Below are 15,734 nucleotides of genomic sequence, written 5' to 3'. Positions count from 1 at the left end.
TGATGCTGGGGTGCAACTGCCAGAAGGTCTTTCGTGTAATTTGTCCTCCCAGTGTCTCTGGCTGGGCATCTGCTTGAACCTTGTAGCCCTTAGTGCTGGCATGCTTCCATTATTGAGCTGATTTCTAATTTTAGATTGGTGTAATGTATTCCTTGAATTCCTTTCCTCCCTTCTGCTGGCTGACAGACAAAGCTTTGACAAATGAATATGGTAGTTCTCTGCAGTTAGCCTGTTGGTAGTTCATTTTCCTGTCTCTTGAAGTCAGTAAAGTTTGGCTGTGACAGCAGTAATGTTTTTATTCTTATGAAAAAAGACATGGACAGAGTGTTTAGTGTTTTTATCAAAACTTGTAGATTTAGAAGTATTCTTTTTGGTCATCATTCTTTACTTGCAGATATCTTTGATATTTTCACTAGATGAAATTTAGACAGTACTGGAATCACATGACTTTGCTGAGTCTTGATCCACGTGTGCTCTGAATGATGTGAACAGCTTTGTTCAGGGGAGGGAACAAAGTCAAACGTAATTTGTACTTGCTTTGAACTAGGTATAGATGTTAAAGCTGAATCTTGATGTCTCTTTATTTCACATAAGTGCCTTTTACTGGGGATTCACAACTGACACTTATTAGCAAGGCAGAGTTGGCAGCTCCTGCACTGAGCTTTGAACACAAGTGATGGCTCACGTACATGTGTGTGTTCTTTTGCTAGGTTCAATCCATGTTTTGTTTTCTTTCAGGTTTCCGAGCTTCTTGATCCAAATCTCTCCTGTTAATATTGGAGACCTTGCTGGAGACCTCACAAAACTTCTGTGGATTCTTTACCTTGCCTTGCTTAGAAAGGCCAGTTATGATTCCAGGAGAAAACCTGGGACAGGCAAGGTTCTTTGTCAGACTTGGGGCCTGTTTTGGTCTCACTCCTGAATTTCTTTAAGAGGGCTTTGACAGGTCTTCGGATGGTTTAGGATGTGGCTGGCTGAGTTCTTGATTGCCTTCTCAGTTCATGTCTGTTTTACATGAGTTTGTTTCCCTTGAGATGAGATCCAGTTCTCTTAAGCAAGTGGAGTGGACTCTGGAGAGTCCGATAAACAAAGATCAACTCTTCCTCAGCTGTTAAGTCATATGAGGCCTACTGGTCATTTCTGGATCAAATAGCTCATTGAGTTGGGCTACAGGAGTTAACAGGCTTGGCTCTGCAAGTGCTCCTAGAAGACAGCCACAGTGGTCGCTCTTTGACCTTGTCAAATCTTTGAAGCCTGTAGATGACAGCCTTCACCCTGGCTGAGTTCACTAAAGGTTGCTGGGTTTTCACTTGGTCCTTTGCCATGGATTTAGAGCGTGCATTCCTTTACATTGCCACCAATCCTGACACCAAACCATTCCTGCCTTAATCCTGGAATGTTATCTTGGGAAAGTCTAGTCTTTATATAATATCCTTGGAAGGCAGACTTTGTTTAGAGCAGTGGTGTTGTATATGCTTCTGGAATAAAAGATTAAATTTGTATTCAAACCTATTTTTGGCTGGGTTGTGCGTTGCCTTGGTTTTTGAACTGTGTCTGAAAGTACTGATTTCTGCTTAGTGAGAAGGCTGCATCGTGCTGTTTTTGTTTTGGGGTTTTTTTTAGTAGGCTTTGGAAGATTGTGTTACAAGAGTCTTTTTCAGCATAAATTCAAAATATTTCAGAATACTTAAAGGAGACTTCAAAGGGAGCCATCTGTGTCCTGTGTAACTCCTGATTATCTGTGTCCAAGTCTAGATACCTACCTGTTTGATCAGATGAGCTCTTGACTTGATTCCACAGCCTGGAATAGACACCTGGACACCAAGCTCACACAGGAGCTCATGCAATTATGTGGGATGAATCCTGCTGGTGTTGGCAGCCTATATCCCTGTCATAACCATAAGTGGGCTCTAGAAGGTCAGAAACAGGACCAGAAGAGAATATCCTGAGGCAGTGAGGCTTAACATGGGATGATGACTCATGATTACCACTTAAGTCATTCTAGTTAGATGTTTCATTCTCTTCCTTGACTTTGTGTTTGAAGTTTCATTACTGGTTTGGGAGTTTTGGGGTGGTATGTGTCCAACAGAAGGCTGTCCTGAGTTCCCCCTAGAAAGTGAACTCCTGTGGAGCACCCAGACAGGCAATGGACGTGTCATAAGCCGCTGACCTCAGCCAAAACCTTGACTTACAGCAACTTGCTCTGGAACAAAGCAGAGGAAATGGCTCCTCGTGGCCTCTGGATGTTGCCAAAAAATCAAGGTGTATGGGTAGTGGTGATGTTGAATAGATGGTCTGCTGGGAAAAGTATGCCAGAGAATAATTTCCATAAGAGTGTGAGCAAGGATGCAAGGAAGCAAAGGTAGCTTTGATAGCCTTTCATGGGCTGGAATGTGTGAATAAAATCAGTTTTCTGATTCAGCAAAAGCTATGATCTTATCTTGAGTGATCTCCCATTTGTTTCTCTGTAGACCTTTGTGTCCTCCAGTTTGGCTGTTTTGCTGGATGTGCAGTCTTAGTATTGTATTTTTTTTCCTGAACCTGCTTCTTGGATGCATACATTCCTTTGCTTTTTCTGAGGTAGCAGTCCTAGCCTGTCCTTAGTTTTTCCAGACTCCTAATCAGTCTTTTTCTCCTAAAATGAACAGCTACTAATTCTGTGAGAGCTTCTAAAGTGAGGTGCTCAATATTGTGCATCATATATGACTAGACCTTCCTACAGATCTTATTCTAGTCGTATCACTGTGTTGTTCCATTTGTGTTGTGGTACCTTTGCATTTTCACAATTGTGTTGGACCATCAGAGCTGTTCCTGTTAGGGCCAATGAATGGAAAAGGACTATTATGTGTGTTGGTGCTGGCTCACCAGTATTTCTCCCCAGAGCTATTTCTTGAGTTAACCTACGCAGTGAGACGTTTGGGTTGCCAATATTTTTTCTCCATCCCAACTGTGCTGTATTTTTCACTGTTGACTTTTGCTTGTTATCTTACCCATTTTTCTGCCTGAAAGTTTTTCAGTCTTCCTCAAAGTCTCTCCAGAGCCCAGTTTACCTTTTTGCCTTCTGTAGTTTTTACTGTCCCTCTCCTTTTTTCATTAATATATCAGTTGTCAGAAGATCTTGTCCTGAATCCTGAAGTATTACCAGACTTGTTGTTGCTATGCTTAGTGTAGCACTGTTTCGAAAGAAAGATGTTTAACAGCCAGCTCACTTAATGAGAATTTCCAAGTGAAAGTAGGGCTGCACTGTAATAATTTATGAATAATCTGTGGTGACCTAGTTATTGGCTGTTTACTGTGTGAATATGCCTGTTTAGCCCTGTGAAGGTCATGAGGAAAAATGTCGAAGTTGCTTTGGACAGCGACTTTGGAAGGGTTATCAAGTAATAGTTTCAGAGCCAAGGCTGGCTGTCAAGCTGTTAATATGGAAAACAGTTCCTTCTTAATGTGGAATTGTTTTCCTTGACCTGGGAGCCAGAAAAGCAAGTTATTTGTGTCATCTTTGGGAGGAAAAAAAATTTGTGTCACCCTTGGTAGGCAGGGCCTTTTGTGCAACAGACTCGACGGATGCACAGAACAGGTCTTCTGTGGTATAGAAGACACTAAAATATCATCTAAACCTCGTTAAGCATTGTGTAAGATTTGTGTTTTACTATCTATCTGACTGTAACTTCTTTTCCTCTCTAAGTATTACTGCTGCTGTTGGAAAGAAGTGGCACTCAGGACTTCCAGGACAGTTGTTAACAGAGGAAGCATGAAATGCTGAAGGGAAGGGCGGCAGCTTGGTTCAATGAAGAAGTGCTAAGCAGATCAAAGGAGCCCTGATCTGTCTCTGCTGTAAACCTGAATTTCCTCCTGGGCTGCACAGTAGGCTTTAAATATACCTAAGAGAAACAAATATAAAATCATTTTCCTGGCATGGATATTGACTTGCAGCGCATGAGGAGTCTGTATTATACATGGTTATATATAACTATATGCACATATGCTGTAAAGTCTCAGCAAGAGGAGGATCAAGGAATCACCTTCTAGGAAAGGCAGAGGATCCTGACTTGCTCTCTGAAGGAGAGGCTGCTCTAGAACAGGCAGACAATCTATCTCTAGAAGGTACATATCAAATATGCTGAAACTTAGACATCTTTAGCTTTGAGTTTGTCAACTGAAGTTGTGGATTCCTGTTGTGAAATAGTCTTTTCATTTTGCTCAGAGACACAAAATGCATAATTTTGTTTGGTTTCAAACTAAAGAGAAAAAGAGACTGAGAAAGAAACTGGAGCTGTACTGGTGGCTTGTACACAACTGTTTTGAGGTAATGCTGTTGGCAGTTCTTTGAAATGTGACACTGATGTAACCTCACTACCAGAACAGGTAAAGCATCTTGTAAAATATTCCAGTGGATGTTTTGTTCTGTTTTTAAAATCCTTTGAATGAGACGTAAACTTGATTTAACTTATTTCTTTAAAGATATATGTAACTACCTTGGTTCTGTTTTGCTGCAGAGATGTATTTGTTGGGGGGATGACAATTTGCATCTACCATGGTCTGGACAGTGATTCTGCTATCTCCTTGATGGGTCTTTCCTTGAATTTTGGCAAGAACATCATGGAGGCAGTAGGCATTATCATTTGCTTTTAAGAGTATCACTTGTCATTGCTTGCTAGGTTTGTTCTTTGTTGTTAGAGCAAAGAATTTATACATAGCACAGTCAAGTGGGTAGTTGGACTTTTGCCAAGCTGTGCAGTGAAGGGATTCAGGAGAGCACAGATTGGGAGCTGAGCTTGTTCTCCCTATGCACTCGAGGACCTGGATTTGTGAGAGCCAGCTTTATGTTCCCTCTTGGGCACATTGTACCAAACCTCTTTGTGCTTTTCCAGCTGAAGAAGATTGGTGGAGGTGGCTTTGGGGAGATCTATGAGGCGATGGATTTGCTGACCCGTGAGAATGTAGCTTTGAAGGTGGAATCAGCTCAGCAGCCCAAGCAAGTTCTTAAGATGGAAGTGGCTGTCCTGAAAAAGCTGCAAGGTAAGGCAAAAAGCTCTTTGGAATTGCTGCAAGTCACTGTGCATGTAACAATTAGAATGCAAAATTGCAAATGGTTTTTAGAGTTTTCTCTTCAGCTTCCATCTAAATGTGAAGTCACATTAAGTCATCCAGCTCAGAAGGTTGTTACATTCTGCAACTCAAGTGAGATCCAACAGTGGGGACTACTTTATCTGCCAGGATATAAGGACCATGAGGAGACCTAGACTGAACCGTTGGTCCACTGGTTTATGCAATCTAGTGATACTGATTAGAAAATAAGGAATAGAGGGTGCAGCGTCTAAGAAGTGAGGTTGCCTCCCAGAGCACCTGGAGCACTGAAGCATGGCAGAGTCTCCAAAATGGTTGACTAGTAGAGGAGTGCAAAAAGTGGACAACAGGAAGTGTAGGCAAACTGACTGTTAGCTAATTTTTCATGTAGCTTACTGTCCTGAAGGCAAAGCTTGAAGTGATATGCCTGTCCTTAATGAGGGCGCAAGGAAGCTGTCTTGATTCAGTTGTTCCTGGCTGAAAGAGTGGGGCTTCTGCTAAAAAGACTGTTATGGAGGGATGTGAACAAGGAATTTCTAAATCTGCCTTTGAGGAACTGAGAACTGCTGTTGGCTGAAGGGCATTGTGCATGAATTTCCTTTTTAAGGCAAAGGCAGCTTTTGCCAGGTACAGTTTATATGCTTGCATAATATACATTTGAAGGGATGTTCCTTTCTGCAGGATTCCCACTTGCACTGAGGAAACACCTGCTGAAGCAGTGAGTAGGATCCTTATCAGCAGGGCTCGTGCTTCAGAGATCATGTTGTGGCCCAATGAACTATCCCTTTGCCTTTGTACCAAATATCCAGAGAGATGATTGAATTCAAGGGTGAGACTTGTGAAACGAGTCGCTCAATGTTTGTGACAGATTGCCTCTAGGTAAAAGCCAGTGAATTATTTTTGAAAGTCAAATAGTTTTCCACATTTCAGCTCTCCCAGGAGGAGGACTGATAAGGCCTGTTTTGCATACTGTGGATTGTAATAGATGCAGCTGAACTGTGTAAAGGAGAAATCAGCCCAGGTCACCATGAGGACTCTTGTTGATCTGTGAAAGGCCTAGACACTCAAGCTTCCAGAGAACAGCAGAGCGGATATTTGAGGTCTGAGCACACTGCAATGAGGGCAAGCAAGGCTGTGATTTGAGGGTTTTTTTGTATGGTTGGTTTGTTGTACTCTTGAAAGTGCTCTGAATTGAGTGAGGGTATGACTGTGTAGAACGATGGATTTCAGACTACCATGAGACAATGCTGTCATGCTGGCCAGTGCCAATAGGTGCTGCATCCAGGGCAAGGACTGCTTGAAAAGACTGACCTGAAGTCACTAAACTAGGACTAGTATTAGAAAACATGCAAGGTGTTGACTAATACTTGTGTTTATTTCTGGAAGATTGTTGAGAATACTAAATGTTTGAGAAGACCCACATTTGTGTACAGGATGATGCTGGTAACTGGTGAGAGGGAGTGGTGGTGTATGGAACAATGAAAAAACCCTTGGCAAAGCAGTTCATAAATACTCAGGGAAGGGACAGACAGAAGAATTGGCTGTATCAGCTATCCTCCATGTAAGAATGACAAATTACTTCAGCCGTGTTTTTACAAATCAAGCTGTTCTGTGAGGAATTTAGCTTTTTTTGGTCGAAGGTTAATCCCCAAATGCTTTACTGAAATAAATGATAAAGTTAAAATAAGAAATTGGGTTGAGAGCATGGGGAATCACTTATTGTGTATGTTGTCACTGTGAGTGTTGCAAAGAGGTGAGAAACATTTCAGAAAGGGAGATGCTGCCTTTTTCCAACAGTTGGTGGGTGGAGTAAGTTTTTGGTATTACCATAGGTGATACAGTCAGTTCATGGATTTAGATGAAAAGCAATGTTGTCTAAAATTCCTCTGTATTTTTCTGGTAGAACTGAAAATTGCAGACCCTCTTAAACAGTGCAGCTTTGTTTTCTATTTAGATGTCACACCAACATTAAAGAAATAGTGAATAAACTACTGCTCTTTTCAGAGCTTGTGATCAGAATCTTGCAAGTTGCTATGGTTTGGCAGAGTTTAGGATTGGTTGGCCATTGGCCCATCCTGCAGACCTGGTTTGGGTAGAGCCTGACCTTTGAGTAGAGTAGTTACAGGTTGTAGACTTGAGGCTATTGCCAAGGGTTAGGCTTTCTGGGGCGGTTTGTGGAATAGCCACATGGGGAACACAGCTGTAGGTAGGTCCTAAACAATGTCCTTCCTGCACTAGCAATCCACACAGGACAGCTGGGGAACCAACCAGGCAATGACTCTTCTAGAGAGTCTGCACCTTGTAATGATCACCATGTATAGTTTTCTGCAGTGAGAGTGGTCATGTGCTGGAACAGGTTATCCAGAGAGGTGGTTGGAGATACTGGAGACCCAGATGGATGTGACCATGGACAATCTGCTCTAGTTGTCTGCTTGAACAGGGGCACGGACCGGATGATCTCAAGAGGTCCCTTCCAGCACAAATGGTTCTGATATACCTGAGCTTGTCTGTGTGAGATCCCTGCCACGTCAGTATCTCTCACCTGTTCTGTAGAGTCATTTTGTTCTGCTCATACTTGATTTGAATTTTCTAGATGTATAGTGTGTTTTCTGCACCTGTTTAGATATTGATATGTTTTCCAAAGGCAAAATTCTTTCTAACTTGCATTGTTACATGCGGGGATTGTAAATTGTCTTCTGACCAAACTTCCAAATCTGTTCACTGTCTTCTTGAGTCTGTGAAATACCATCAGTGGTGCCCTTTTATGCTTTGGATGAAATACAATTGAGAAGTCAGCTTATAGATTTTCTTGCACCATAAGGTGATGAGCTGAAGCTCTCAGTTGTCCTGTTGTTGCACCTTTATCTAAGACGTTTTTTGCAACATTTGTCTTTTTCTTGCCTTCCATAGATTATTAGTTAAAATCAAATGCCTTCTGGTCCCACGAAGTTGCTGTAGAATATTTCCTTGTTCAGGCTGGACCTGCAGGGCTCAGGACATTGTCTGGTGCCACTCTATCTGGCCAATTCTAATCAGAATACCAGAAAAGAGCTTTTTATTTTAATCCTCATGAGACACAGTTTGCCTTACATTGCCTTGTTACTCCTAGAATTACACTACTAGGGTTGCAAGTCTTACCAATCACAAATTCAGAAACTGTTTCAGGGATATTTTGGACACATCTGCACAGTGAACTTGTGCATGAATACAGCTTCTCTGTCAGAACACTATTTTTGTGCCAAGCCCTCATTTTATTACCTTTGTCACTAGTGTAAAACTATCTTCAAGTGAGGTGTGTGTGATTGTACCATTTGCACACATTTTTAATGTATTGGGATTTTATACTTTGCAGTCAAGTAGTTTGAAACCAAGCCTAAGCTGCACTGGCAGAACACTTCCTACAGATTGTCTCCGGCAGAGGAGGTTGCTGGTTTAATTGTACCTGCCATTGTTTTGCTGTGTAGACAAGCCCTTGGATCACATACATTAAAAAGTAAATGGAAATAAGATCTCTGTGGCTGAGTGAATAACTTACTTATACAGAGAGCAAGAAAGGCTTTGGCTGGGTTTTCTGTGTTTCAGCCTCTTAAGCAATGTCTCCATCCGTGAGCAGTGCAGTACCTGCAGATCAGTACCAGCAGTTGCTTATGCCTGTACATCTCCAGCAGATATGGCTTGGGGATTTTACACTATAAACTTCATGGATTCAGGGGATTTTGCTTTGGGTTAGTTCTGATCTGCCCTCCTGTTTGAGGATGCATTTGTTGGTTTGGACTCTCATTTAGGATTTGGGGACTACTTGGTGAGCTCCTGAAATAGAATGTCATGGTTTGTTTGCTCAAAGAAAACCTTACATGACCCAAAGCCGCTCTGGGAACACTGACACGTGGTAGTTGTGATGATTTAAGACAGTATGGGGGCTTTCTTTAAAACCTCAGTGCTTTTATAAACCAGCAGTCTGACTCTCTTGGTTTTTTTTGAATCATGAGGAGAAAAAATGTGATGGTTTCCTATCATTGAACATATGGAAGGGAGAGTACTATCACATCTGGATGAGCAGATGTTTTTCCATCTCTTCAGTGTGTTGCTAACGCTTTGAAATACAAATGGACAGCAGCCTGCTGTCTGTGATTTTTTTCCCCGATGCTGGATTTGCTGTGGAGCAATATTCAGGTGTAAAGGGGTATCAGTACTGCCCAGACTCAGTTTCCTGTCTATGAGATCTTTGAGGTTAATCAAAATGCCACATCTCTGTGAGAGCAGCTCTGGCATACCTTTTGAAATGCTTGGCTTGGGCCATCCCTGTCAGTCTGCCTTTCTAACAGCAACCTTAACTGCAGAAATTGTAAGCCAGTATCCCTGATGAAATCCAGAGGGCTACTGCATGGAGAGGTGCCAAACCAGGAATTGTGTTCTCTCTAGATGCTCAGCTGGGGCTGTATGAGACTTAGAAGTTAATGCTTTGAATTCAAGAGTATTCTCCCTGTCCTTACCCACGTCTTTGTAGGTGTCTCTGGGAGCCCCCTGGGGACCTGTGAGACCAGAGCACTGCACAAGGATCTCTCACAAGGAGTGCATTTTGTATGTCTTCTGGTCCATAGCCTCTCTAAATATGGATGTGGCCATAACATTCAGTCTCCTATGCTGGGATTCTCTTTGGAGCAGCCTAGCAGATTGTAATTTAAAATGGCCAGATTATTCTGTTGCTGAGCACTGTTTTCTGTTCATCTGCAGTGGCAGTGTTGCCCTGACGTGAGGCTGCAAGGCCCTAAGCATTTGCTTTTGATCTCACCCGGCTGCCAGATACTGCTAAGCTCTCTTTAGTGTTTTATTTTCTTTGTAAATGCCTTCTTTTCAGTGTTACCGGTTTCATTGTGTAGGACCCTGATTAATATTATTCTGCAGTGCTGAGATCTTCTGCATGTTGAGTAGTTGTGCAAGATGCAGGCTGGTCACAGGCAGTGTAGTTTGAGTACCTGATTTTGTTACAGCAGATAGTAAAGCAAGTCTGTACTGCTTGTTCCCTCTTTATTGCCAGGGGTTAGATAAGAGTTTCCTAGCAAAATAATGGAAGAAAAGGAACCTTGGTGTTCTTACTTGCCAGTCGTAGGGGTTTTTGTTCTTAATGCGTGTGAGTTTTTTGTATTTAAAATGGTGGCTTAACTCTCTGTGATTCAGTTTCTGTTACTTTTGTAGACACAGATTATATGGTTCTGCCATATTTTGCTGTGTGGATGTAATACAAGCTATCTGCAAAGACTAAAAAGGAGAGTAAATTGCTCTTTTCAGGCTTTTAGGCCATCAGAGGGTGGCAGATTCACTGATTTTGCTGTAACTTGAGCCTCTCCAAACCTTTAACTGTTTGATTAAGTGGCAATGACCAGCCTTTTGAGTTATATGTCCATTAGTTCATTGATTTATTGCAGAAGCGCTAGCAAGCTTAACCTGGTTAGTTAAATCCTAGCTGATTACTGTTGAGTAAGGTATTTAAGTCTTACTTCCAGCACAGAATTTGTCTTCTTTCATGTTCCAAACTCCTTTGTCCAGCTGAATTGACAAGTCTCTGAAGTCAGCTGGTATGTCTGGCCAGAGATGAAACTTGGTAACTGCAGAGGAAAGAAGTCTGTGTGAGCCAGCTCTGGCAAGCTAAAGGCAGCATTTCCAAGTCATGTTAGAAGATTATGAAAATAACTCTCATTTCATTATCTAGTCCTGATGAATCCTCCATTCCTTTACTATATTTGTACAGGAGTGAATTCAGTATCCCCACAATGCAAAACCTGTGATAAGCTGATAAACCTGACAGGCAAATAAAGAAGAAGATAGCTGTAAAATGTCCACTATAATGTAGAGTACTGAGAAAAAACTGCAGCTTTCCAAATTGCTCCAGTATTTGCAATTGCTCCAGTAAGAGCAATTATACAGCTACATGTCTATAGCTGTGCATATCACAGAGACCCCAGCAGTGCTGAGTGCTTGAGCAAGTTATGTTATGCTCAGTGACCTGAGCACTTGGGCTTTTCCCAGTGTGTGACAGAGATCCAGAAGAAAATTTAGGCTCTCGGGGGGATTTCTGGAGATCTCTAGTACAACCTCATGCAACAACAGATCTGGTTGCTCTGGACTTTTATCAGTGAAGTTTTGAATAACCTGGAGAGATCGAGATCCCACAGCTTCTCTGGGCTCCTATTCCTGGGTTTTACCATCCTCATGGAGGAATAAAGAAATCACACCTAATAGGAGCTTCCCATGTTGCAGCTCATGCTCAGTGCCTCTCTGTGTGCCTCTGTCATGGTTAACCCTGGCTGGCACTAAGTACCACACAGCACCCCTGGCCCCATGGGCTGGGGAGGAAAAATATAAAACCCATGGGCTGAGATGAGAACAGTTTATTAATAGAAGTAAGAGCAATAAAGTAGTAATGAAAAGGGAGATAAGAAAACAAAAGGGGAGAATAAAACCCAAGAAGTATGAGCGATGCCCAGCACGTTCCCAAGCAGTGGTCTGTGGCTCCTGGTGAATTGGCCCCAGTCTTTATGGACACGACATCCCATGGTAAGCAGTATCCCTTTGGCCCATTCAGGTCAGCTGTTCCAGCTGTGCTCCTGCAAGGCCCCAAAAAACTCTCTCAATGAAGCTTTTAACTGGGCTTATGGTTGTTCATGCACTCTTGAGTTAGACACGCAGGAGAAATATGAACAAGATCTTCTCAAGAGGTCAAAACAACAAAATAGACTTTACTGGCAGCTTTAGAAAATTGGAGGGCTTTGGCGAAAGCAAAAGCAGCAGCATTCAGTCAACACAAAGTGCTCCTCAAAGCACTGACTTAGTCCACTCAACTTCACAACTCTAAGCCCATTTGATTTTAAGTTACTCAAGAAGAGGGAATTGGAAGAAGAAAGAGAAGGACAGAAACGATACAGAAAAGGACACACCCTGCTATCAACTGCTAGGTTCCAGCAATGTTCAGCTGATAGAAACTTCAAGAGGAGTTAAGGTGAGGACATGCTTGCCATGTAGTTGACCTTAAATACTCCTTGGCCTTCATGGGCCCTTCTCCCAGATGGGACTTCTGGTAATTTTGCCACTCAGGAGCTGGGTTAGAGACTCCAGGGATATAGGAGCTGTAACAGCTACTAGGAGTAAAAATGAACTCCCAGCCGAGCTGAAAACCAGGACAAGCTTGGAGGAAAGTCAGGCTCCATCTTGTTGGCACTCTTGCATTAGGTGGCTTGGAACAGCAGATAGTTTCCCTTCTGTTGCCTTCCTAAAGGCTGAACAAACCAGATTCTCTGGCACTTTTCCTTAATGTTACATTTTCCTTTCCTTGACACCATCCTGGTGGGTACTGCTGAACTCCTGATGTTGTATCAGTGTTAATCTTGCGCAGGAGAAAATGCAAGAATTAGTAAGGTAACAGTAATAAGACTAACAATTGCTATGAGATTTATGATAATTTGTGCAGCAGAAGTTACTTCAGTGTTTTGGGTGAACTGATTGGAATGAGGCAGCTGCTTTATGAAGATGAATCACAGAATTTTAGCATAAAATTAAAAGATTAAAGTTTTTAACTTTGTGGAGAAGAGTGGTTACTGATTTTTCTGGTGAAAGCATGGATGAAAACACAGGAAATATGGAGTCTCTTACAAGAAAACAACTACAAGTTGCAACACTAATGTCGTATATTTCCTCCTTAGCATTTATTTGATTAGTTTCATTACTGCATTGAAAATGCATTAGGGATATTTAATAACTTAAATGAGTAGAAGATTGGAATGAATATTGGTGTCCACCAGTTTGAAATTGAGCCGTGTGAAAAAATAGACTCAAAAAAGGATCATAATTTAGGTTCTTTGAGGGGCTGTGTAATGAAAGTTTTTCATGTAATGAAACTTTTAAAGTATTCAAATGGGGACATCAATCATATCTCTACAAGGTCATGAAGGGGTTCTTATACATGAGAACATAATTATTGGCTGTAATTTTTAAGTTTCTTCAGAACAAGAATGATGAAGACCATATCAGTGACTGAATTATTTCTTACCATGTATTATATGGGACGTTATTATATTCATTGTAGTTAAAAGACTACAGTAGAAAGAATAATTTTCTATGGCTGAACATTGAAATTTTGCCTTAACTAAATTCCCGTGAACAAAATAGAACACTGAAACTTTTCTCAAGTCAGTGCTTGTGAACATTGGGCTGATGTATTCCTCCAATGTTAGTTAACTAAGTGGCCAAAACTCTTTGTAGTCTATTGCCCCATTCTTTTCTTTGTTTTAGTAACAAATGCAGATGCAGAGCATATTTTCTATGGTAAAACATGTGACCCTCTGGAATATCTGGGTGACTGTTGAGCTGAGCAGCCTAACAAAGGAGCAAGTGTCATCTCATGGTTAGTGCAGTAAAATGGTTGTGAGGCTTCCGTACCAAATATGCCTTGGAAAAAAAAAAAACATTCCCCCCCTTCTTTCTTTCCTGGGTTAAAGTATGCTTTGCTGCTCTCTGCTATGATCTCCATGCTTGAGGAGGGCATGAGAACAGAGGGCTATTTCCTGCTGCCTTAAAGGGAAGTTCATGGATGGAATGACAGTGCCATTCTCCTGTCTGCACAGGAGGTTGTTAGCATGATTGTTCTTGTGTGCTTTATAATTCTGATCAGCCTCAGGACTGAGCTACAAAGATCTCAAAGTCACACCTGCCTGTCAGCCTCCATCTGCTACTTCAGATGGCATTAACTGTTTCAAGCGAGCAAACGCTTGTAATCTAGTGCCTCCTTTAGGTGACAAGTAAGTGGGAGCCTCCAGAACCTTGAGGATTTGGTGCTGCAGGCATTTATCACACCTGTATAACTGGCTGGCTGTACATGCACCACTTCTAAATGTGGCCTGCCTTTTCTACACCCTGTTAGATTTTTTTTTGTTTCATGCAGAAATGGGCACAGTTCTCCTTTACCTCCCTTCTATTTTCCTGGTGTTGCTTGTGTTGCAAAACAGTGCATGGCAGAGCCTAAATTCCCAAGCCGAACAAGTCTGATTTAGACTGGAAAGGAGGATTCAGTATAAAATCAAGTCAGTTTGGGGATGCAGGTCATCAAGAACTGTCAGTCCATTCATCATTTTGTAAAATTATAGTAAGCAGAAAGGCATTGTCATCCTGAACAAGCAAACATCTCTCAAAAATAATAAAAACTATTGTGCTTTGTCTTTCTGTAAAACATTGTGATCCAAAAACCAATAGTATTATAGAGGCAACTGATTTTTTTAAAAAAATTAGAAATGCATTCAAAATCAGAGGGGTTGTTCTGGTGTGGGATGCTGCTGGGCCCTAAAGGGTGGGCTCTTGATGCTCTTACTGAGGATCCTGGGATGGAGCTCCATATTCACAGTTGTGTGCACTGCTCTGGTCAGAGCTCTGGTTCTCCAGTGAGAAAGCTGCTCCTTTTTCTCCTGCTGCCCTGCACGTCCCTGTTGTCATGTCTTGCTGTGGATTCTGATGCCCCAGGCCTGTGGTCCACACAGTGACAGCAATAGCAGGGCCCTGAGGATGCTACAGGCAGTGCAGTTACTCATTACTCTATGTGTTCATGTTCTTCCCTTTTTTTCTTTAAAACTGGGAATTATCAAACAACAAGCTTTGGTTTAAAAACTAATTCAAATCACCATTGCTCAAGTGCTACCAAGAAACATAGGGCAAAGTTGTGCAGTGATACTCACACTCTTCCCTGCTTAGAAACCCCACCAGGAACCAAGAGTTCACCCTTGTGCTGTGCATCAACCTTTATTCTGTATCAGCAGTCTGCTATTAGTGGAATCAATGCCTCATCCTTCCCCTTCCAAGAATACAGAGAGCAAACCATCATAAATCCATTACAGTTCACGGTCTGAAACCACAGCCTCTGTTCCCTTGCTGAGGACCAGCTGAGTACTGTGGAGTGGCTGAGTTAGTTTGATTTTTGTCTGAATAGTTGTAGTTTGTACTAATGTCATGCCAGAACTTGACACTGAATGGCCCTGAATTTTTTTTCTTCTGTTATTATGCAGTTGCTTTAATGTTTCAATGGAGTATGTCCATAAATATCTTTCTTTTCCATGGGTCTCTGACTATTAAAGTCAGGATTAGTTTGTGTTGAGGTAGCATTAGATTAGCTGGTTTAGGGTAAGCAGTGCTAGTAGGTAAGTGTGATGGTAATGTGTACAGATTAGCTTGTACTGAGTAAAGTTGGTGTAATGAGCTGAGCTTGGTTTGTTATGCAAAATTCCTTACCTGATATCACTTTGTGGGTACCGGCCCTCAATCAGAAACCATTTCTCTAAACATCATGATCACAGGGTTATCTTGTGCTCTATTCTGTTAATTTCTGTTTCTTTTCAGGAAAGGATCATGTTTGCAGATTTATTGGCTGTGGAAGAAATGAAAAGTTTAATTATGTAGTCATGCAGCTTCAGGTGAGTTCTGTTCTTTGCTTTCCCTATCTGTCCAATAGAGATGGCATCACTGGGAAGGATTTATATTGAGAGGATAAAGCCAAGCACTGGTATAAAGACTTGGTTATGCACAGAGAGTGGAAAGGAAGACAGTGAAAGGGGCTGGTGTTGTTCTGACATCCCTTGGGATGGCTCCAGTCATCAATATGTGCTAAAATATTTCATAGCTCTGCTTTT

The 15,734-nt window shown here is 41.8% G+C and overlaps 1 protein-coding gene across 2 annotated transcripts in view; it reads left to right on the top strand.

Moving 5' to 3' along the window:
* Positions 1-15,734, top strand: part of TTBK1 (tau tubulin kinase 1) — an 88,985-nt gene that overhangs the window by 18,891 nt on the left and 54,360 nt on the right. For both annotated transcript variants that reach the window (XM_066316731.1, XM_066316732.1), the window contains exons 3-4: positions 4,872-5,019; positions 15,445-15,518. In XM_066316731.1, coding sequence (XP_066172828.1) covers positions 4,872-5,019; positions 15,445-15,518 — 222 coding nt within the window. The remainder of the gene's footprint in view (positions 1-4,871; positions 5,020-15,444; positions 15,519-15,734) is intronic.

Source organism: Sylvia atricapilla, chromosome 3, assembly GCF_009819655.1.
Source record: "Sylvia atricapilla isolate bSylAtr1 chromosome 3, bSylAtr1.pri, whole genome shotgun sequence".
Lineage (NCBI taxonomy): Eukaryota > Metazoa > Chordata > Aves > Passeriformes > Sylviidae > Sylvia > Sylvia atricapilla.
This window is presented reverse-complemented; position numbering and strand designations above follow the sequence as displayed.